At 46.9% G+C, this 23,489-nt stretch overlaps 1 protein-coding gene across 4 annotated transcripts in view; it reads left to right on the top strand.

Moving 5' to 3' along the window:
• Positions 1 to 23,489, top strand: part of Armc9 (armadillo repeat containing 9) — a 117,372-nt gene that overhangs the window by 27,735 nt on the left and 66,148 nt on the right. For all 4 annotated transcript variants that reach the window (XM_070015025.1, XM_070015035.1, XM_070015009.1 and 1 more), the window contains 8 exons: positions 1,994 to 2,028; positions 6,468 to 6,579; positions 8,910 to 9,002; positions 10,957 to 11,047; positions 13,259 to 13,382; positions 15,959 to 16,098; positions 17,188 to 17,264; positions 19,047 to 19,121. In XM_070015025.1, the coding sequence (XP_069871126.1) occupies positions 1,994 to 2,028; positions 6,468 to 6,579; positions 8,910 to 9,002; positions 10,957 to 11,047; positions 13,259 to 13,382; positions 15,959 to 16,098; positions 17,188 to 17,264; positions 19,047 to 19,121 (747 nt within the window). The remainder of the gene's footprint in view (positions 1 to 1,993; positions 2,029 to 6,467; positions 6,580 to 8,909; positions 9,003 to 10,956; positions 11,048 to 13,258; positions 13,383 to 15,958; positions 16,099 to 17,187; positions 17,265 to 19,046; positions 19,122 to 23,489) is intronic.

Below are 23,489 nucleotides of genomic sequence, written 5' to 3'. Positions count from 1 at the left end.
TCTTACTTATGCCAGCTACGTAGCTAGGATGACAGGTATGAATCAGCATTGATTGAGATGCAGTCTTGCTTTTGGCCTGGGCTAGTCTCCAACCTCAAACCCAGTCTTCCTGATCTCTGTCTCTGGAATAGCTTTAATCTCCATAACAGTTGTCATCATGTGCAGATGAGGAAACTGAGGCTCAAAGAGCTGTTTGGCCACTTCCTTCTCCCCCTCAGATCCGTGTTGACCTGTGTATTGCCAGTGCCAGGAGGAGGCCTGGCAGAGGCTAGTCAGGAAGTGCTGGCTAATGAGTGAATGGCCACAGCCCCGGGCCACCCTCACCTCTGGCCTTTCTTTTTTTTTGGGGGGGGGGTTGGGTCATGGGGCTTGAACTCTGGGCCTTGGCGCTGTCCCTCAGCTCTTCAGCTCAAGGCTAGCGCTCTGCCACTTGAGCCACAGCGCCACTTCCGGCTTTTTTCTTTTTGCTTATGTGGTGCTGAGGAATCGAACCCAGGGCATGCAAGGCAAGCACTTTACCACTGAGCCACCTTCCCAGCCCCCTGGCCTTTCTTTACTTAATTAGCTATGAAGCCTCAGTAATGCTTGTCTGACTCATGAGAGGGCCATGGTTCTTGAAAAAGGGAAGTGTTGATTTTTATTTGGGGAAATAGGAATTAGCAACATTACTAATTCCTGAAACATTTCTGTGTGTTATATATATTGTGCTAATATCTTTGTGTAGCTTGATTTTCCCCAGTTGGCTTACTGGCTTACTTTCTTGATCTCTTAGTATATTAAAGGAGTCATTTAGATAGTGTGTCAAACTTATTTTCTGAATTGAAGAAATAGGTTACTTTAATTCAGTTTATTTGGAATAAGTCAGGGCTAAAGACAAGAATAGTTTGGGGGCCGTTTAAAAAGGGGTATGATGTGTATGAGGTAGGAATCTGTGGCTTGTGAGCCTGCAGAGGGAAGTGATCAGAAACAGGGTCTCAGCCTGGGCCGCTTGTCAATAGAGGTCTCAGGAGGGACACTAGGTGACATTGTTGAGTGTCTTCAATCATCCAACAAGTGTTGATTGAGTGCTGCTCTGTGCCCAGTGCTGGGAACACCAGGTGACATTAGCTCACAGTGGAGATGACCTCCATGCCTCTGGGCAGCCTCATCCCCAGCCTCAGCATTTGACCGAGCTTTGTTCCTTTTTTCTCCTCTACTTAGGTTTTTTGCCTGGAGTTCTTGAGACCCATTTCCAAGCATATCATTTCACCAGGAAATAATTCAATATACATCTCTTCACAGATAAAGGGTTTCAAAGCCAACAAAACTCACAAACACAATGCCAAATACAACAATACCAATCCTTAGTATTATTTTTCACCAGTCCAGCCCATGCTCAGATTTCCTCACGCCTCAAAATAGCATTTTACAGTTGGCTTTTTTGAGTTGGTCCAAATAAGCCCATACTTGAACTACATTTGGTTATTTTCCCTCATGTCTATTTTAATGCATGTTTAATACCGCACAAAGAAAAATATGTTGCATACATAGATGCGTGAGCCACATCAGGGCAGCGGGAATGTCTAGAAGGCAGCAGTGACCTGCTCAGAGGGGACTGCAGGAGATGAGGGGGAGGGGATTGCTGGTGCTCTCCTTCTGACTTGGTACAAAGTGCAGCTGTTATTTTTATACTTAAAGAGAAATGTTAATAAAGAAGAAGCAAGGAGCATGTACTAGTTCACGTTGCATTTCTTCTTCTTGGGGTCAGAGGAGGTGTCTGTGGGAGTCTGCTGTCAGATGAAGGACCTGCCATGCTACATGAAGTTTGGCTTTAAAATGGAGACTTCAAAACTTGAGGGCAGTGGCTTGTGACAGGCGTCCCCAGGGCCTGCTAGCTTTTAAGTCATACATTACTTTAGTTGGAGAACCAAATCTAGTGGATTAAAAATTAATGTTCTGCTTAATGTGTTCTTATCAGTGATTAATGCAGTCTGTTTTCCTCCTTTCCTCTCAGGCCTCAACCATGTTACGAGCCTCCTTGGCCCCTGTGTAAGTAATCACTGTTTGGAATTTTTATTAACAAGAATAGGTAGATGTATGGGCTGGGAAGGTGGATCAGTGGTAGAGTGCTTGCCTTGCATGCATGAGGCCCTGGGTTCGATTCCTCAGCACCACATTAGCAGAAAAAGTCAAAAGTGGTGCTGTGGCTTAAGTGGCTCAAGTGGTAGAGTGCTAGCCTTGAGCTGAAAAGCTGAAGGACAGCGCTTAGGCCCAGAGTTCAAGCCCCATGACTGACATAAAAAAAAAAAAAAAAAAAGGATAGATGTCAAACTGGAATATAAAAACTCAGCTACTTGTAAATGTGGAAGGAAATACCAGTGCTTATCAGTAAAGCAGTTCAGCTAGATTCTTTTAACATTAGTTCTGTTTCTTTGGGTAATGTAGCGTCAAGTGAGAAAACCTGTTCTTACTGTATAGTGCAGTTGTGCAGAGCGTTTCAGGGTCTTGAGTGTTCTCTGCGGTCTCACGCTGTGCCCCGGGCCTCAGCCACATCAATCAGACTGTCACCAGAAGTGTCTAAACATGCATCTGATAAATGTGTTGCAGCAAGAAAGTAGAAACCTTGGCTTTGGACATGAGGACGGGGATGGTTTCTGGGGAACTTCTGAGCCAGTTTTGTGGGGAAAGACTAGAAGATAGTTCTGAAGGCTGAGATGGCCAACCACTTCTGCCTCCTCCCCTATCGGAGGCTGACACTCACTCTGCATTGCTCTCTTCTGCCACTTGGTGGCAGCATACCATGCTTTCCAGAACAGACTGCTGGTTAAAATCCCTTCACTGCTCCTGGCTGGTGACTTTGAACACTTACTTACATAACTTCTCTGCGTTCTAGCTTTGAAGAGCAGTAATTCCACTGTATGGTTATGAGGATGCCAGTGGGTCGATATGTAAGGCAAATAGGGTGGTGCCAGGACAACCAAGAACACTCTAGAAGTGACTTAAGGCACAGGGGCACCTGCAGAGCGAAGGGGGAGGAGTTGTGGGAGGTGTTAAGAACAGGGAAGAAGTGACAGTTTTCTTTTTTGTGTGTGTTGTTTTTTGTTTGTTGGTCATGGGGCTTGAACTCTGGGCCTGAATACAGTCCTTCAGCTCTTCAGCTCAAGGCTAGCGCTCTACCACGTGAGCCACTGTGCACTTCCGGTTTTCTGAGTGGTTTATTGGAGATAAGAGTCTCATGGTTTGCTGCCCGGGCTAGCTTTGAACCTCAATTCTCAGACCTCAGCCTCCTTAGTAGCTAGGATTACAGGCGTGAGCCACAGGCACATGGCTAGAAGTGACAGTTTTCTTGGTTAGTGGGGGAGTGGCTGGCCACTTTGTACTGGGTTTTGGGGGCACTCCTGATGCTGGCATACTGGTGACACTCAATATAGCCCACCCCAGGCATGGAGGTGGTCAGACTTGGCCTTAAAAATGGAATGTTTTTTTTCTTTTTCTTTTTTTTTTTTTTTTTTTTGTCGGTCATGGGGCTTGAACTCTGGGCCTGGGCGCTGTCCCTCAGCTCTTCAGCTCAAGGCGAGCACTCTACCACTTGAGCTACAGTGCCACTTCCGGTTTTCTGGTGGTTTATTGGAGATAGGAGTCTCACAGTCTCTCCTGCCCGGGCTGGCTTTGTGAACCGCGATCCTCAGATCTCAGCCTCCTGAGTAGCTAGGATTACAGGCGTGAGCCACCAGCGCCCGGCTGGAATGTTTTTTTTTCTAAAACAAGAGCCTGTTTAAATTTTAAGTTACAAACATTCTTTTCATGTGAAAATAGTTCTGAGTTGTAAAGATAGTACAAAGAACCCCCACAGACCCTTCACCCAGCCTCTAAATCTATAATTATTTCAAAAATAAAATGCTTGAAAGCCAAAACAAACAGAATGAAACAAAAATAGAATTGTCTTGCACAAGCCAGTGTAGTTAGTAAAGTCAGAAAATCAGCACTGATCCAACTACATCAGATCTCCACCCCACATCGCACAGTACACACATGCGCACTCATCTTCTTTCTGCATGTAGGCAGCACCCTGTGCTGATTTAGTCACAGTTGTTGTTGTCATCATCGTCTTCTACTTTTTTTCTTCTTTTTGGTCAGTCATGGGGCTTGAACTCAGGGCCTCGGCATTGTCTCTGAGCTTTTTCACTAAAGGCTCTACCACTTGGAGTTACAACACCACTTCTAGTTGCTTTTTTTTTTTTTTTTTTTTTTTTGCCATGGGGCTTGAACTTAGGGTCCCTGAGCTTCTTTTGCTCAAAGCTAGCACTCTACCACTTGAGCCACAGAGTCACACTTCTGGCTTTTTCTGTGTATGTGGTATTGAGGAATTGAACCTAAGGGCTTCATGCATGCAAGGCAAGCACTCTGCCACTAAGCCACATTCCCAGCCCTTCACTTCCAGTTTTCTAGTGGTTAATTGGAGATAGAGTCTCATGGACTTCCCTACTGGGCTAGCTTTGAACTGTGATCCCTAGATCTCAGCCTCCTGAGAAGCTAGGATTACAGGTATGAGCCATCAGTGCCTAACTTTTCTTGCTCTTCTTGAAATGTTCCTTAATCTTAATATTTCATAGCCTTTGCATGTTTTAAGAATTCTGACCAATGATTCAAGGTTGGGATTGCATAAGTAGCTCTGTTAACTTTTCACTGAAAATAATATTTTCTGCCAGGCACTGGTGACTTATACCTGTAATCCTAGCTAGTAGGAGGTTGAGATCTGAGAGTCATGGTTCAAAGCCAGACCAGGCAGGAAAACTCTGAGATTCCAATAAACCACCCAAAAGCTGGAAGTAGGCTCTATGACCCAAGCAGGAGAATACCAACCTTGAGCAAAAAAAGCTTAGGACTGAGGCCCTAAGTTCAAGCCCCAGCATATTAAAAAAAAAAAATCTTTCTGGGGGGAAAAGACATGGAGCAACAAGTATGCATGTGTCTTTAGGCTTCTACTGAAGAAGGTGCTGTCCTCAAGCATACTGAAAGCTCATCTGTTACCTTCTGTTCCTTTGTTTTGCACCTGCTGTGAGACTCTCACTGTGTCTAATAGAAACTGTTAGGTTTGGTGACACACAGCTGTAATCACAGCATTAGAAAAGTTGTGGCAGAAGGACTGAGGATTCAAGGCAAGCCTATGCTACAGACTGAAAAATAAAATTAATCTTTTCATATTGTATTCTACCCACCAGGTACCAATAGCTCATACCTGTAATCTTAGCCACTCAGGAGGCTGAGATATGAGGATTAAGGGTCAAAGCCAACTTGGGCAAGATCTTCAGTAAACTACCAGAAAAAGCCAGAAGTGGAGCTCTGGCTCAAGCGGTAGAATACTAGCCTGGAGCTAAACAGAAGCTTAGGCCCTGAGTTCAAGCATCAGGACTGGCACAAAAAAAAAAAAAAAAAAAAAGAAGAAAAAAGGAAGGAAGGAAGGAAGGAAAAGTAACCTTTATCTTCAATCTTTCCACTACACTGTATGTCTTTTTTTCCTTGATACTGAAGGGATTTTTGTTTTGCTTCTTTCTTGGTTCAGGATTTTAGTTTTTGACTTTGAAATCATCATAGATTTACAGGAAGCTGAGTCTCACCACTGCCCTAGTGAGGACATCTGACATGATAGTGCACAAAATGGTAGCTAGACCCCAGACCCCACTCAGTTCAAGTGCACCATGCTCCTCTTATTCAACAAGGCAAAAAAATAAAAACAGCAGCAGTATGAAGACCCCTTGTATTAGGAGTCCGAGTGGCCAGGCTTAACTTGATAGATCCCTAATTGGAGATATTTCCATTGAGATGTAGCTTCTCTGGGCACTTCCATTTTTCATGAGGAAGGTTTTCAGGTTTCCCTACACCCTTCCCACAGATCTGTGTGTCCCCCAAGCCACTCCCTGGACATGCCCTCTGGCTCCCCAAGGCCAGATGTGTGCTGATGGGCTCTGCCCAGGTGCTTTCTTCATCATAGGAGCCCAGGCCTAGGCTGAAGGCAGTGGTTTCTAAGCCTGTCCAGGCAGTCTTTTTGGGGGGTGGGTCGGTCATGAAGTTTGAACTCAAGGTCTGGGTGCTGTCCCTGAGCTCTTTTTGCTCAAGGCTAGCACTCCTACCACTTTGAGCCATAGCTCCATTTCTGGTTTTCTAGTGGTTAACTGGTGATAAAGAGTTTCATGGACTTTCCTGCCCGAGGTGGGCTTTGAAGCATGATCCTCAGATCTCAGCCTCCTGAGTAGCTGGGCTTACAGGAGTAAGCCACCAGTACATGCCCCAGGGAGAGTCTTGTTTTAGCCAGGATGTAATAGAAAGCCTCAGCCCATCCAGAGCAGGCGGAGCTGAGCTGGCTGGGGTGGAGGTGCGGTGGAGACCACCGCTGGCCTGCATCGTACCAGCTCTTACCGTCCTGATTCAGACATCATGATCATCCCCTTTCTCCTTTTCTTTCTCCTTGAACTTGATATGCTGAGTAGGAAACCGAAGGATGTTCCATTGCTGCCCTCCCTGGATTATGAGAAACTGAAGAAGGATTTGATCTGGGGGAGTGACCGCTTGAAAGCCTTCTTGTTGCAGGCTCTGCGCTGGGTAGGTGCCTTTCCCTTGAAGTTACAAAACAAAGAGAAGCCCAGCACTGCGGTTGTGGTCTGGCTGCTTGCTTGTAGTCTTGTAACTTTCCTTCTTAAAACTGCTGCTAGCTGCCACCAAGAACTGAAGTTAAAAGCAGCTCCTTAAGGCTACTTAAAAGTAGCCTTGCCTCTTCCTGAAAAGCCTGTGTTGAGCACGCTTATTGCTGTCACACAGTCCTGTGACCTCAGCAGCAGTCTCCAGGCCCGGGCGCAGCCCACCATTGGCCCTTCCCAGCTGGGCAGCCACGCTCAGCCCTGGGGTCCAGGTGTCTGCGCGTGCAGCCAGGCCCTGGCAGCGCACAGGGACCCCATGTTGTCCGGTGCTCACATTGCCATAACTCTAGAGCACTGGAGCCTGTACTGGCACTTTCCTCCCCTGCCCACAGCGCTGCTTCCTGAGCTGTGTGGTCATGCTCAGGATGACGGAGGACTCCAAAGACTCTTTGCTTGTGTGAACTTTATCTAACAGTACTTGCCATATTTGAAATGAAAACAGAGGAAACAAATTTTTATTTTAATTCACATAAATAATAGAAAATGACATATTAATATAAACAGCCTTTTGTTGTTGTTGTTCTGGTCCTGGGGCTTGAACTCAGGGCCCAGGCGCTGTCCCTGAGCTTTTTGTGGCTCAAGGCTAGTGCTCTACCAGTTGAGCTACAGCTCTGCTTTTAGCCTTTTGGTGGTTAATTGGAGATAAGAGTCTTATGGACTTTCCTGCCCAAGCTGGCTTTAAACCGTGATCCTAAGATCCTGAGTAGCTAGGATTACAGGTGTGAGCCACCTGTTCCCAGCTAAATACACCTTGGAGATGGATCTTGAAATCACCCATCAATACCTTAGTGTTACTGTGAAAAATGATCACCTTGCAGATGCCTTGAAAGGGTTTTGAAACCTTTGGATTCCTAGACTGCACTTTGAGAACTGCCAGATGGCCCACTCCCCGAATGATCCATTCTAACCTGGGCTGCTTTATGTCAGTATCCGTGACTTGGCATCAAAATCCTTTGAGCAGAAATAGTCCTTAGGAGACACTTCACTTCTAGCATCTGCTAGTTCAACCTGAAATCTCGCATGAGGAGGATTCCAAGGATGCCTCAGGGACAGTGGGGAGACCCCTGTGCTGGGTGTCTGTCCTGGCTTTGTTGGGGCCAGTTGAACAGGGTGAGCTGCCTCATCCTGACGGCTTCCTCTGCCCCTGATGGCAGACTTGCCTCCTGTCTACCATGTGGCATGGCTTGAAGTGCATGACTCTTACGGAGACAGCATTGCTTTGCTGAACCAAGGTAGCCAGGAAAACCAAGCAGGCTTGATTTTGCCTGTCTCCCTCCAGTGCTCTTCCCCAGCCCTGGCCCTGCCTCCACTCTGAGCAGGCGGAAGGTGGCAGGCACACTCCTGCAGTGGAGTCCTCTTCCCTTGGAGGCTTCTGGGCACCCCAGGCTGCTCTGCCCCTTCACAACTCTGCCTGGCCTGTGTCCGTCCTCAAACCACCTGGCCAGCAGGGTCCACAGCCTCAGGATGTTTACCTAGTAAGATGTGCCTGAAAAAGCAAATGCTGTGTATATTTGCTCACATCAGATACCTGGTTCTCTTGTGCCCTGCACATGTGTGCACATGCATTTCACACACGTTCCATACTAAAATGTCTTCTGCCCTCTGGACATTATGTAAATTCTCACTGCATCATGAGAGATGTATTGGCTTCTTCCCAAAGTTTACAAATTTTCAATTAGCGATCTCCTCTACACACACACACACACGCACGCACACACGCACGCACGCACGCACGCACGCACCTTGCTATCAGAATAAAGCCTAATCAATTGGCCTGGCATGCATTCCAAGCCCTGTACAGTCTGCCATGGGCCCTACCCATAGAGCCATTCAGATTTGGTGCCTGTGTGGAGCTCAAGGCTGTGTGGAGCTACTCTTGGCTGTTGAGGTACTGGTGTGATATATGCACACTGATAATGGCAGGCATTGTGCCCTTCGCAGCTCTGCAGACTGTGTGTTCCCCTAGGTCCCCCAGAGCAAGCCCAGCTTCCTAAGCTCCTGATAGTTGGCTGGTTGGCTGGTGACTAACCCACTCAGCTGGATGGTGTTAGTCCTTTTGTTTGGCTCACTGTACAGTTTATCACTACTTTTTTTCTGTGCTATTTAAACCACAGCTCCTGCTGTGGCCTAGGCCACATAGCAAGACCCCATGTCAATGAACAAAACTGTCCCTGCTATGTGGAAAATTTATTCCATAGTAAGTCTCAGGTCTGGTTTTACTTTTTGTCCCTCCAGCGCCTGACCACATCTCATCCTGGCGAGCAGAGGGAGACGGTGCTGCAAGCCTACATCAGCAATGACCTCTTAGACTGTCACAGCCACAGCCAGGTTGGTAGAGGTGGCCAGGCCCAGCAGGACCTTCGTTCCCAGGAAGGGGCCTAGCTTGCTCCTGGCGTGGTGACCATGCGCCAGCCTCACTGCGCTCCTTAAGTCAGGAAAACCAACACTGGCTCACATGGAAAGAGGGAAAACATTAGGAATTGGAGAAAAGGAGAAATGGCAGAAAATCCCCAAAGAAAGGACTAAAATAGGATTTCCAACTTGTTGAGGACTCTTTTTTTTTTTTTTTTGTCGATCGTGAGGCTTGAACTCTGGGCCTGAGCGCTGTCCCTCAGCTCTTCAGCTCAAGGCTAGCACACTACCACTTGAGCTACAGCACCACTTCTGGTTTTCTGATGGTTTATTGGAGATAAGAGGTTCACAGACTTTCCTGCCCGGGCTGGCTTTGAACCAAGATCCTCAGATCTCAGCCTCCTGAGTAGCTAGGATTACAGGCATGAGCCACCAGCACCCAGCTGTTGAGGACTCATACTAGAAGAGAATGAATCGTTTTATACTTTTCCAAACTAAATTTTTTGCTCTCGCCTTTTTTTTTTTTCTTTTTTTTTTTTCCTCTCAGTTGTGGGTCTGGGCACTGTGCCTGAGCTCTTCAGCTCAAGGCTAGCACTCTACCACTTGAGCCACAGCACCACTTCTGGTTTTCTGGTGGTTCATTAGAGATCAAGAATCTCATGACTTTCCTGCCTGGACTGGCTTTGAACCTCTATTCTCAGATCTCAGTCTCCTTAGTAGGTAGGATTACAGGAGTGAGCCACTGGCATCCTGCCACCCTGTTATTTTGGCTCTGTGTTGTGTGTCAGAACCTTCCTGGGGTGTTTAGGTGTCTCCTAGAGAGATTGGCCGTGCATGGAGTTGGTGGGCGGGTCTGTTCACAGAGTGCCCCACTGAGGGATCACTGCGCTCAGTTCTTTCCCACGCCGTCATACTCTTCTAGGGAGCCTTCTCATCTCCTCCTTGGGGCAAGGCCGCATTGCCAATATCCTCAAACTGGGCTGGGGTGGCTCAATACTTAGCATTCATTTTGCAATCAGACACTACTCTGCTCTGTCTTTTGATAGATCTCTGCCCACCTGTGCCCCAAAGCAGAGACCCTCCCGTGAGAACTCGCCTGCCCAGCTCTGGGCTAGGAGAGTGTGGGGTGGGCTATGGGACCTAGCTGCTTCCATACCTCAGTTATTTGGCCTTTAAAGGAGGAAGGTATGGAACCTGGGTAATTCTCCTTGCCCAATGCTGCGTTGACATTTGGTCTTCAGGGACCATTGTTCTAGGCCAGAATCCCCCTTCTAGAATTTTGTTAGTTCTCATACTGTTGCGAATTTATATGGTGGGGTTGTTGTTGTTGTTGTTGTTGTTGCTAGAGCTTGAACTCAAGCCCTAGCACTTGGTCCGCTTGCTTGCCTGGCTAGTGCTCACCACTTGAGCCATGCCTTCAGCCCTGCTTTTTTGCAGATTATTTTAGAAATGAAATCACAGACTTTTCTGACTAGGCTGGTGTCAAATGTGATCCTCTGGATGTTGAGTAGGTAAAGATTATAGTGTGAACACTGGTACCCGTCAAAAAAGTTACCTCTTAAAAAAACAAAACCAAAAACAAGACTATTTGCTGGAGTTCTGTGGAGCTGGGCGGGAGCATCATGACCTACGTTTGGGTGCTACCCCCCTAAACTAGGAAAAACCCAGCAGCCAGTTCAGCCAACAGTTGGCTTCCTGTGAGTGTAATAGGTTGCATAATTCATTTAATTTAGAAGTCTAGATAACTTCCTTTTGCCAAGTCTCAGCAAATATCAGTTGGAAGTCAAGACTTCCAGATGAAGCGTTTGGCTTTGGAGTATTTATTTCCCCCCCCCCCCCCCCTGGTAAATTCAAGCCAAGGAAGAGCACAGCCAGAGCAGCCAACCTGTCCTGTCCTCTCCTGACACGTGTCCCACGCTTGTCCCCACAGAGGAGCGTGCTGCAGCTGCTGCACTCCAAGAGCGAGGCGGTGCGCCAGTACATGGCCAGGCTCATCAACGCCCTGGCGTCCCTGGCAGAAGGTGAGACCAGCAGGCCCCGGGCAAGCTCGCGCGCTCCACACCGCCCCTGCCATGCCAGGTTGCTTCACCCCATCCCCTGTGTACACTGCTTCTTGTCATGTTGGTTTAGTTCCGTCACAGCAGATTTTTGTGGCCTTTGAAATTTATTTTATAACCTTTTTGGCTTTATACTTAGTACATCACAAGTCATTTTTTCTAATTTTCCTTTTTATTTCTCTCTTGATGGTGCTGGAGTTTGAACATTGTTAGCCCCCTTTTTCTGTAACTTTCTACCTAAAGGCTGATTCCAGGAAGTACTGCAGCATTTCCAATACCTGCAATAGCTCCGAAGAACTTGAACATTCCCCAAATAAAATGCCACCCTAACCAAACTTAAAATGATTTTACAAAATTCCTTTATCTTTCATACATTCTTAGTTTGAGCTTTTTGGGGACTGTGTGCCAGTACTGAAGCTTGAACGTGGGGCCTCATGGTCTCACTTGGCTTTTTTGTTCAAGGATGGCTCCCACACCTATACTTCTGTCTTCTTGGAGGACAATTGGGGATAAGTCTCACAGCCTTTCCTGTCCAGTCTGGCTTTGAGACTTGATCCTCATATCTGAGCCCCCTGAATACCTAGGATTGCAATCATGAGCTTTTTTTTTTTTTTTTTTTTTTTTTGGTCGGTCGTGGGGCTTGAACTCTGGGCCTGGGCGCTGTCCCTCAGCGAGCGCTCTACCACTTGAGCTACAGTGCCACTTCCGGTTTTCTGGTGGTTTATTGGAGATAGGGGTCTCACGGTCTCTCCTGCCCGGGCTGGCTTTGAACCGAGATCCTCAGATCTCAGCCTCCTGAGTAGTTAGGATTACAGGCGTGAGCCACCAGTGCCCAGCATGAGCTATTTTTTAGTGTGAATAAAGGAATTTTCAAGTTACGGATAATACATGATACTCCAAAGTTTATTTCTTGACTCTTTCATTGATTTTCCTGTCCATGTGGCTGGCATTTATTATCAGCCAGGTTTGCAGTGAGGACCATTTTAAAACTTAGATCTCAAACGGACATATCGGTGTCAGTATAGGGGTACATTACAGGCTAGTGACCACTCTGGACTCATTAGAGGGCCCCAGAGAGGGCTCCCACCTTCATCAGCCCTGGGCCTGTTCTAGGCCTCTCTACAGACCCAGGAAACATGGCCACAAGACTCAGCTGCCTCTGTTGGAAAGGCCAAGGGGCTTATCATGTACAGACGCTCCCATTTCTCCTCAGAAATCTATTAGGTTCAGAATTTCAGCCACTGAAGAATGTTCCCACATAATGTGGGACTTGTTTTAACTTTCGAGAAATGAAGTTTTTTTTGTTTTTTGTTTTGGGGGAGGGGGGCTTGCCAGTTTTGGGGGGCTTGAATACAGGGTCTGGGCGCTGTCTCTGAGCCTTTTTGTGCTCAAGGCTATCACTCTTCCACTTGAGCCACAGCACCACTTCCAGCTTTTTCTGTGTAGTGTTGGAGATAAGAGTTTTACAGACTTTCAGGGACTGCCCAGGCAGTCCCTGAACCATGAACCTCAGATCTCAGCCTCCTAAGTAGCTAGGATTACAGGTTTGAGCCACTGGTGCCCTGCTAGGAAATGAAGTTGTCCATTCATTACGTAATTGGTTGAATAAAACCGACTTTTAGAAAAAATACATTCTTTTTTAGGAGGCAGGGTCTTCTTAGATAGCCAAGCCTCGGATTGCAGGCATATGCCACCACATTGGCCTCAGAAGAAATATACTTTAAGGTGTTTTTTGGTTTTGTTTTTGTTTTTTTGGGGGTCAGTTATAGGGCTTGAACTTGGCCTGAGCGCTGTCAGCTCTTCAGCTCAAGGCTAGTGCTCTACTACTTTAAGATTTCTTATAGAAGAAGCGGGGCACTAGTGGTTCATGCCTGTAATCCTAGCTACTCAGGAGGCTGAGATATGAGGATCACGGTTCAAAGCCAGCCCGGACAGGAAAGTCTGTGAGACCAGAAGTGGCACTGTGGCTCAAGTGGTAGAGCACTTGCCTTGAGCTGAAGAATACAAGGACAGCGCCCAAGCCCAGAGTTCAAGTCCCCAGGACTGACAAGAAAAAAAAAAGATTTCTTATAGAAGATAAAATTATCCAAACTTTGCTGTGCTATGGTCAAAGAAAGTTCTCATAGAAGGTGTTTTTAGAACATCTCTTCTGTCTCACCTCTGGTATACTGTTAGGTCGCCTCTACCTTGCCCAGAACACCAAGGTGCTCCGGATGTTGGAGGGAAGGCTGAAAGAGGAGGACAAGGATGTCATCACCCGAGAGAATGTTCTCGGGGCCCTGCAGAAGTTCAGCCTCAGGTAATGACCCTACAGTGGTTCGTGGTAGTGTTTGTGAAGTCAGCTTGGGGGTATTTAAAGCCATGATTGACTTCCTATTTAACTCCTATAATAAGCCAGCAGGTGGATGATCCTTTCCTGTGGGTGCTTAAGAGAGGCTGTTTGACTTTTCAAGAGAGAGCTGGGTAGCTTATCTATCTAAGCTGTCCTGCTGAGGCTGCTGTGCTAAAAACGCATCACGTGAAAGCACTGTTCTTGTCCCCATGCGTGTTAGGTCATTGGTACCAGCTTAGGGCTGGATTTGTGTCCCCAGCATGAAGCAAATTTGAGATCAACACATGGGGAGTTTCAGGTTGCTCCCAGCCCCTGTGAAACCAGACATTTACAGTTGCTGGTTGGTCCTGTGGGGGTTAAGGTTAGGGTGTCCTGCTCCTCAGGCTCATCCAGCAGTTCACCCCTAATCTTGGCCTGCACCTGTTAGGACTTAGAATCAGTGCATCAGACATCCAAAATTCAGATGCTAGAACCATTTCTTGTGTCTACATATAGCTCTGTTATTGTTGTTGTTGTTGTTAGAGATCAGGACTCGAACTCAGTATCTGATGCTCTACTACCTGAGCCATTCCTCTAACCCCCAGGGTTATTCTTTCCACCTATAGCTTTTTACAAATGAATAACTTACTGAAGTGTATTTTTATATGTCACATAGTTCACCAGCCTAAGTGGCAAACCAATGATCTTTATCAGATTTGCAGTTGAACAGCCATAATCATAATTTAGAATATTTCCATCCCCACTAAAAAAAACCCCTCAAACCACTTAACAGTACCTCCTCATCCCGCCCCAGCCCCGGCAGCCACCACATCCATTGCATAGATGTGCTTGTCCTATACATTTCTGTACTGTAGTCAGTAAGGATTGTTCTTTTTGACATGTCAGTACTTCTTTCCTTTTTTTTCTTTTTTTGGTACTGATGATGGGACCTCATGCTCTTACTTGGCTTTGTGCTCAAGGCTGGTGCTCTAACCACTCTAGGCACACCTCTACTTCTGGCTTTTTGTTGGGTAATAAGAGATTCTTATCTCCGATTAACAGATTTTTTTTCCCCAGGCTAATTTCAGATCTGAGCCTCCTGAGAGGTGAGGTTATAGGCATGAGCTACTAGTGCCTGACTACTTTGTTCCTCTTTTTACTGGAATTGTTGTGTCACATGATAACTTCTAGAGCCTAGCTCCCTCTCTTGTTGACTTTATGAATGACTCTGACTGCTCCCATTCTCATCTTTTTTGGTCCATCCTTTTCTGAACACACCTTCTTCCAATTAAATGTGTTGGTACTAGGTCTAATTACCCAGAAACCTGAAATGTGAAGCATGTGTATATGCTTTGGGGACAGGGATGCTGTTTGCAGCTTGTGCTGACTCTGTAGACTAAAAAAGAGCTTCCGCAATCTAGAGTTGACACTTTGTTAGAGCTGTGGACTCCTTAAGGAGTGCATAGCTTACTTTAAGACACAGTGACCATGCACTCAAGTAACTCATATTTATTGCGATTTTTTTTTTTTTTTTTTTTGTTGGTCGTGGGGCTTGAACTCCGGGCTTGGGCGCTGTCCCTCAGCTCTTCAGCTCAAGGTGAGCGCTCTACCACTTGAGCTACAGCACCACTTCCGGTTTTCTGGTGGTTTATTGGAGATAGGAGTCTCCCAGTCTCTCCTGCCCGGGCTGGCTTTGAACCGCGATCCTCAGATCTCAGCCTCCTGAGTAGCTAGGATTACAGGCGTGAGCCACCAGCGCCCGGCCTTATTGCGATTTTTTTTTTCTCTGAACAGTAATTTAAGTTTTACTGTTCTGCAACACACACCCCTTGATCAGGTCAGTTGAAGGCTTTTGAAGATGGCAAGAACAGATTGGTTCTCTCGCCCCAGGTGGTTATTTTACCCTAATATATTGACCAGGATAGGTACATGTTAGTCCTTCTGGTGTTCAGATAATTCAAGTGGTTTCTTGTGGTGATACCACATTCATGTCCTATAATGACATTCACCATTATACATTTGGAGGAAACTTTGGATTTTGTAAGATTTTTCTTTTCTGGTATTGGTACCAGGGCCTTATGCTTACTGGGTAAGTGCTCTTCCACTTGAGCCATGCCTCCCACCTGGACTTGGTGAGAGATATTACATCAGACTTTGAATAGAAAATTATTATACCATCTTACTCTACAGAGAGTTGAATGTGGATGGTATTGACCTGGATTTTTGCCTAATTTTTCTTTATTTTCCTACAGCTCATTATGCCTAAGATGTATTTCTGTGGTCCTATTTCCTGGGTTAAATAGACCAGAAGCTATTCATAAATGCATACTAAATATTTGAAGTAATATTCTACTAAATTTAAATCTTGAAAAGGAAACTTTTGAAGTGGAGGCCTCCTTTTTTACTTTTTTTTCTCTTCATGATAGCCTTAAAAGGTGGAGAATTTCTGTTTATTTCAGCCTCATAGCATACCTTCTGTACACCCTGACTGTAGTAGCACCCTCTGCACCTTCTTCCATGTACGTCCTTTGTCAGTTCATTCACCTGAGGCTATTTCATGGCAGGCGCCCACTACAGACGGCGATGATTCGAGATGGCCTCATCTTCTGGCTGATTGATATTCTGAAGGACCCCGACTGCCTGTCTGACTACACACTGGAGTACTCGGTGGCCTTGCTCATGAACCTCTGCCTCCGCAGTGCAGGTGCGGCAGCCCCTCCTCACGCATGCGCCCTAGTTCTGGGGGATGGAGTCCAGGAATCTGGACTCCAGGCTGCCCATGAGGGCTTGCTGCTGCTTTCCTCATGGAAAGACAACAAAGGAGTATGAAAGCATTTCCAGCTATGTAGGAAGCTAGTCTGTCCCCAAAGCCAGAATGCCTTTCTGGCCTTAGAAAGAATGTTTTATTTATATGGTCATGTCTGCATGAAGAGGAAATTAAACTCATTACATTTTCCCTCATCTTAATGCATTATTCAAAGGTAGGAGGTTAAGAATGAAGATCTCTTCTCTGGAGACAGAGGATAGGGTTCCCATATTGCCCAGGATCAAGTTGGTGGTAGACACAGACAGGTTGTTTGCTCACAGCTGTCTTCCCACCCAGGCCTGGAGGTAGAGGATGATGCGAGCTTGGAGCTGCTTGCATCTGTACTCAGCTGAGGTGTGGCTTCACCTCTGTGTACATACATACCAGCTCGTTCTAGGTGCTCTGTTAGCTGGAATGCCAGAAGCTTCTTTAGAATAGGCGCCAGGTCCACTGGGTCTGGAGAGGAAACGGCTGGACGTGTGGCCGGCTCACGGGCACTGGTTAGAAATGCTTCACCTTTGGCGCCTTGTACTCTAAGCTTCCTACTTGTGTTTTTGACTGGGAATGGCTGTTACATCTGTCTTCTCCCAAAATGCCTGTGCAGAAAGCCTTGTAACATTCCTGTCACATTCTGATGACTTTTCTTGATGAGCGTGGATTTCTCTCAGTAGCTCATGATGTTGGGCCACAGGACATTGCTCATACCAGTTATCTGCTTTACCCACAAGGCCTCAGCATCTGATGGCAGCATGGCCACTAGTTCCTGAGCCCTGGGGTGCATACCGGGCCCTGCCTGTATGCTGGCTTACTTCATTCTATATGGCCCTTTGAACCAGGTGTGAAAGGAAGAGAAAACTGAGGCCTGGAGTGGTTAGACCACTTGCTTAAGGTCACTCAGCTCCTACGCAGAGAAGCCAAGGTTTGTCCTGAGAGAACCTGACAGCCCAGGGCAGCATATCACTTTGTGCTTTGCCTTGCTTTCTACAGGGAAGAACATGTGTGCCAAGGTGGCGGGCCTTGTACTCAAAGTACTTTCGGACCTCCTTGGACACGAAAACCACGAGGTACTTACTCAGTCAGCGCTGCTGGCCCTGGGCCGGGGTGGTGATGGGGTCCTTGGTACCGGTACCCTCACAGGCAGGAGTCTGGCTGGAGAGTGCTAACATGTTTTGCAAATATGTGAATATTCCCCCTTCTGGGTGCTTTCACAAGTGACCAAACTGTTTATAATTTGGACGTTGGAGGCAGGAGTTGTCCTCACCTTCGTCCTCTGGCCCACTGCCCTGCAGGTGTGGCTCATTTTCCTCATCTGTCCTGCTGCATCCTTTCTCACACCCACACTCCCCCAGTGGGTTAGTAGCTGACTGTAGACACATCGTGTGGCCTTGGAGTAGACATGACACTGGTCTGTGTGTGCTCAATTCGCTTAAGTGGCTGTGAGTCTAGAGCTCATCCAGATCAGATCACAACTTGGTCCCTGGGCTTGGAACCTTTCTGGGGTATTTCACACGCCTTATTTGTTAAGTCTCATTACTAGAGACGCTCCCTGGCTTGCAGCCTACCATGTTACTTGCCAGCTGCTGGAGGGTGGACATTTCAGTGGCCTCCACTGTACTGCCACTGCCTGGCTCATGCTGTGACCGCAGTAACCAGGGCCATCACAGGGGAGCTCTGCATGGAGAAGACCCCAAAATCAGAGTTGAAATTTACACAGGTTTAATGTGCCAATAAGTAAAACGCTTCTCTTAAGTTTACAAGTAGAAGTCAAACAATCTGTCAGAACAAAAACAAGAGTAAAGGGGGAAAGAAGACCGTTCACAGCATAGTACATTTTGCGATAGCCTGTAAACATGAAAAGATGTTCAGCATCACTAGCAGTCAGGGAGATGGCAAACAGTAAGACTGGCCAGCGGGGACAGTGTGGTCCAGCGCTGAAGGGTGGTGGGTGGCGAGGACTGCTGGCCGTGGAGGCCAGAGCACACACTCCACAGAAAAAGGACCTCATTTGTCATACTCAGCCGTGTGCCATCCAGTGCTCGTTTCACGTTAGGGTCTCCTGGAGGAATAGAGTCCTGTCCTCAGAGCTCCAAATACAGGAGAACTCAGTAGCATGGGAAAAAGCCATGGAAGCAGCTCAGAAGTAGAAGGAGGTTCAGGAAGTGGAGGTGAGCATGGGTCAGCTCCAGAATGGCTTCCAAGGAGACCTGAGTTTGAGACCTGGGTCTGGTCTGGGATTGAAAGGTTAAATCAGCTGTCAGGTAAAACATAGAAGGAGAGCTTCTCCAGCCAGGGGAGCTTCACACACCAAAGCTGGAAGATCTATGTGGGGGAGTCTCCATGGGGGGTGTAAGGGAGGTTTCCTAGGTGGGGAGAGGGGTGATTTATTCAGTGTGTGTTGCAGACTTTTGGCAGTGATAGAATGATTAGGTCGAACAGTAAGCATCAAAGGTGGAGTAATTTAGAGATTTGCTGTAGTCTCGGTCATGGCCCGCAATGGCTGAGCAAGGACAGCAGCTGTGGCTGTGGAAAAGAAGGGTTCCACTGAATCGGCTCAGAGGCCAAACTGGGAGCAGCAGAAAGGAGTCAGCAGAGACTCCAGCTGACTTTCCTGAAGTGATGAAGTATAGCAGGAGGAAGCTTTGGAGAGAGGGATGGGTTTGGCTTTGAACTCATTGTAGCTGTCACAGATAAATGAAAGTCCTGTCCTTTGAAAACATCCTGAGTTCTCAAGACCTTGGGATGCCCACCTCCCCATTAGCCAGATTGTCCTCAAGAGTGGTGTCTGATAAAATTGTGTTGGCATTTGAAAACTTGAAAATGACTGGGTTTTTTCCTACCCCTTATAGATACAGCCATATGTGAACGGAGCTCTGTACAGCATCCTTTCCATCCCGTCCATTCGTGAGGAGGCCAGAGCCATGGTAAGGACACACCTGCCAGTGCAAGGGCTCCTGCCACGCAACAGGTCATGGCTGCCTCGGTGCACTCCCGGGAAGCTGCACACAGCTTACACACCCCTGAGTGCGCACTCCCAGGAAGCTGCACACAGCTTACACACCCCTGAGCGCGCACTCCCGGGAAGGCTGCGCACAGCTTACACACCCCTGAGCGCGCACTCCCGGGAAGCTGCACACAGCTTACACACCCCTGAGCGCGCACTCCCGGGAAGCTGCACACAGCTTACACACCCCTGAGCGCGCACTCCCGGGAAGGCTGCGCACAGCTTACACACCCCTGAGCGCGCACTCCTGGGAAGCTGCACACAGCTTACACACCCCTGAGCGCGCACTCCCGGGAAGGCTGCACACAGCTTACACACCCCTGAGCGCGCACTCCCGGGAAGGCTGCACACAGCTTACACACCCCTGAGCGCGCATACGGAGCATGTGCGCGAAACTTACAGGGAGAGAATCTGTGGGTTCTAGTTGGATCCCTAATCATAATGTCAGCTGGGCACTAGTGGCTTATGCCTATAATCCTAGCTACTCAGGAGGCTGAGATCTGAGGATCATTGTTCAAAGCCAGCCCGGGCAAGAAAGGCTGTGAGACTTTTTTTTTTTTTTTTTTTTTTGGGTCCGGTAGTGGGGCCTGAACTCTGGGCCTGGGCGCTGTCCCTCAGCTCTTCAGCTCAAGGCTAGCGCTCTACCACTTGAGCCACAGCGCCACCTCCGGTCTTTCTTGCTTATGTGGTACTGAGGAATCGAACCCAGGGCCTCAGGCATGCAAGGCAAGCACTCTACCACTGAGCCATCTTCCCAACCCCAAGGCTGTGAGACTTTTTTTTTTTTTTTTGTCAGTCGTGGGGCTTGAACTCTGGGCTTGGGCGCTGTCCCTCAGCAATTCAGCTCAAGGCGAGCACTCTACCACTTGAGCTACAGCGCCACTTCTGGTTTTCTGGTGGTTTATTGGAGATAGGAGTCTCACGGTCTTTCCTGCCCGGGCTGGCTTTGAACCACAATCCTCAGATCTCAGCCTCCTGAGTAGCTAGGATTACAGGCGTGAGCCACCAGCACCCGGCTGACTGTGAGACTTTTTTTTTGGGGGGGGGGGTACGGTCATGGGGCCTGAACTCTGGGCCTGGGCGCTGTCCCTCAGCTCTTCAGCTCAAGGCTAGGGCTCTACTGACTGTGAGACTTTTTTTTTTTTTTTTTTTGGGTCCATTCGTGGGGCCTGAACTCTGGGCCTGGGCGCTGTCCCTCAGCTCTTCAGCTCAAGGCTAGCGCTCTACCACTTGAGCCACAGCGCCACTTCCGGCTTTTTTCTTTTTGCTTATGTGGTGCTGAGGAATCGAACTCAGGGCCTCAGGCATGCAAGGCAAGCGCTCTACCACTGAGCCACCTTCCCAGCCCTGACTGTGAGACTTTTATCGCCAGTTTACCACCAGAAAACCAGAAGTGGCACTGTGGCTCAAGTGGTAGAACGCTAGCCTTGAGCTGAAGAGCTGAGGGACAGTGCCAGGCACAGAGTTCAAGCCCTACGACCAACAAAAACAAAAAAAGAATCACAGTGTTAGAAAATTTCTAGCAGGTTATTTTCTCGAGGTTGGCAGATATTCTGAGAATAGCCACGTGGATTATAAAACTGCCCAGTCCTTGGGCATTTGTTCTGATATTTGAAGTAAAAGAACAACGGCCCGGTGATTAGGATCATATTTTGAGAGGGCAAGTGTTTCTGCATCCAGAGAGAAAAGCTGCTAAAGCCTTTTCCTTCAAGACACTGTGTGAAATCAAGGTAACCAAGTGCAGATGAATGTGTGGCAAAGGGATTAAAGACATTTCCTCCTACCACAGGCTGGATTCAGTCTGAGCCCCAGGGAACATTCCCCAGGTGTTTTTGCTTACTTAGAATTGCTCAGCCATCTAGTTGATCATCTAAAATCCCGTCAACCCTGACACCTGAGATGAACATTTACTCAAGAACTGTTCTATAGAATCACAGTGGACCTTAATTACTTCCTGGATTTTGTTTTGTTGGTGTCCTGAGCTTGAACTCAGGGCCTGGGCACTGTCCCTTATCTTTTTAGCTTAAGGCTGTCACTCTACCACTTGAGCCACAGATCCACTTCTGGCTTTTTGGTAGTTAGAAATAAGAGTCTTATGGACTTTCCTGCCCGACTTGGCTTTGAATCTTGATCCTCAGATCTCAGCCTCGTGAGTAGCTAGGATTAGAGGTATGAGCCACCAGTGCGTGGCTTTGTCACATACTTTTAATCTAATACTACTACTTTTTTCAATACAGAACAGAGAAAATAAATTAAATTCTGAATTATGGCCATCTAGGTGAAAGAGAAGGAAAAGGACAGGAAAAAACCATGTAGGCTGAAAAGGAAGAAAGAAGGGAACTGACATAGCCTCCAAAGAGGAGGAGGGCTGGGGTGCAGTCACTGGCAGGGCCCTTACCCGAAGCACACCAGAACATGCAGCCACAGGACAGGGTCCTCATGAGCAGACCATCAGGGTGTCCCTACAACATGGGAGAAAATGCAGAGCCTAGGGACCTGATGTCAATGTCAGGGGAGCCCCAGAAGGAGAGCTCATCTGAGAGAGAATGGTGCAGAAGAAAGGTTGAATAGTAATGAAGACATTTGGTGAAATGTTTACATTTGGCGTGGTTCAGCTGCAATGGGTTTTTATATTTGGAGTTTTTGTTTTGGTTTTTGAGGGGAGAGCAGTACCGGTGCTTGAATTCAGGGCCTTGTGCTTGTTAGGCAGGCACTCTACTATTTGAGCCATGGCCCCCAGCCCCTTTTGCTTTGGTTAGTTTTTTTTTTTTTAATTTTTTTATTGTAAAGATACTATACAGAGGGTTACAGTTACATGAGTGAGGTAATGAGTACACTTCCTCTTGAACATTGTTACCCCCTCCATTGTTTTCCCCCTACCATCCTTTGGTTAGTTTTAATGCAAGATCTCACATTTTTATCCTTACTGTCCAGGATCCTAATCCTCCTATTTACACTTCCTGCATAGCTGGGATGACAGGTGCCTGCCACCATTCCCTGCTGGTTTTGTTGAGATGAGTTCTTACTTCCTTTTACCCAGGCTAGTCTCAAACTGGGATCCTCCTGGTCTCCACTTCCCAAGTAACTAGGATTAAAAGTCTGAGTCAAAGTTCCAAGTGTCCAGTGCATTATGGTTTTTGACCTTGAAAAGAAAACTTGAAGCTGGGCGCCAGTGGCTTAAACTTAAAACCCTAGCTACCAGAAGGCTGAGACCTTGCCTTATAAAAGAGCACCCCCTGCAGAGAACCAAACAAATTACATATATATATATATATATATATTTCACGAGTCTCTATAAGATGTATGTAAAACATAAATGATAAATGAATTTTATGTTTTGAGTTGAATCTCCTCATTCATATGCAGATTTGCAATATCTGAACTAGAGTCCCAGGCATTTCTGAAAAGGGCTACTCCTCCTGTGTCTTGGCAGTAGTCTTTAACCACAGCTGCTTGTCGGGCCGTGAGTTCCTTATTCTCTTCTTTGGGTATGCTGTTCTCATGTCTACACGTTTGACTGGTGAGTCCCAGTCAGCGTCCTCCCCATCTACCTGAGCATATTTTATTTGGCCAGAATTACTTCAAGTCACAAGTTACTATTTTCAGGATAATATAGCACTGTTGTTCATTTGAGACGGGGTCTCACTTTATAGCCAAGCTGCCTTGAACTTGTCTTCCTCGCCTCAAGCCTTCCAAGTGCCAGAACTACAGGCATGAGCCATCACACCCAATAAAAGTTGTTTTTTTTTTTTGTTTTGTTTTTGTTTTTGCCAGTCCTAGGGCCTGAACTCAGAGCCTGGGCACTGTCCCTGATTGAGCCACAGTGCTACTTCCAGCCTTTTCTGTTTATGTGGTTTTGAGGAATCGAACCCAGGGCTTCATGCATACTACGCAAGCACTCTACCACTAAGACATGTTCCCAGCCTTTTTTTTTTTTTTTTTTTGAGTATCCATTTCTATAATTTAGATTAAACATTACCTAATATATGTGGTTTTTAAAAATAAATGGAATTTCTTATTGGAGTGTTTTTTGTTGAAAGAAAAATTATCTCCAAATACTCCTCCTAACTATGAAAGTTTATTGTTTGTCCAAGTAACAGCTGAGCTAGAGCTTTATGGAAGAGAGCAAACGAAAATAAAAAGATCTGTAAAGATACAAGTACATAAGTGCATAGAACCGTATATAATGAAGTATATAAAAATGGACTGTAAGAATTGGAAACAAGATTCTTGTTATATCCTGTATGCTGTTACTTCTTTTTTTTTCTGTTTTAGTTTTCTGTACCCT

This window comes from Dipodomys merriami, unplaced genomic scaffold, assembly GCF_024711535.1.
Source record: "Dipodomys merriami isolate MVZ:Mamm:240054 unplaced genomic scaffold, mDipMer1.0.p SCAF_1, whole genome shotgun sequence".
Classification (NCBI taxonomy): domain Eukaryota; kingdom Metazoa; phylum Chordata; class Mammalia; order Rodentia; family Heteromyidae; genus Dipodomys; species Dipodomys merriami.
This window is presented reverse-complemented; position numbering and strand designations above follow the sequence as displayed.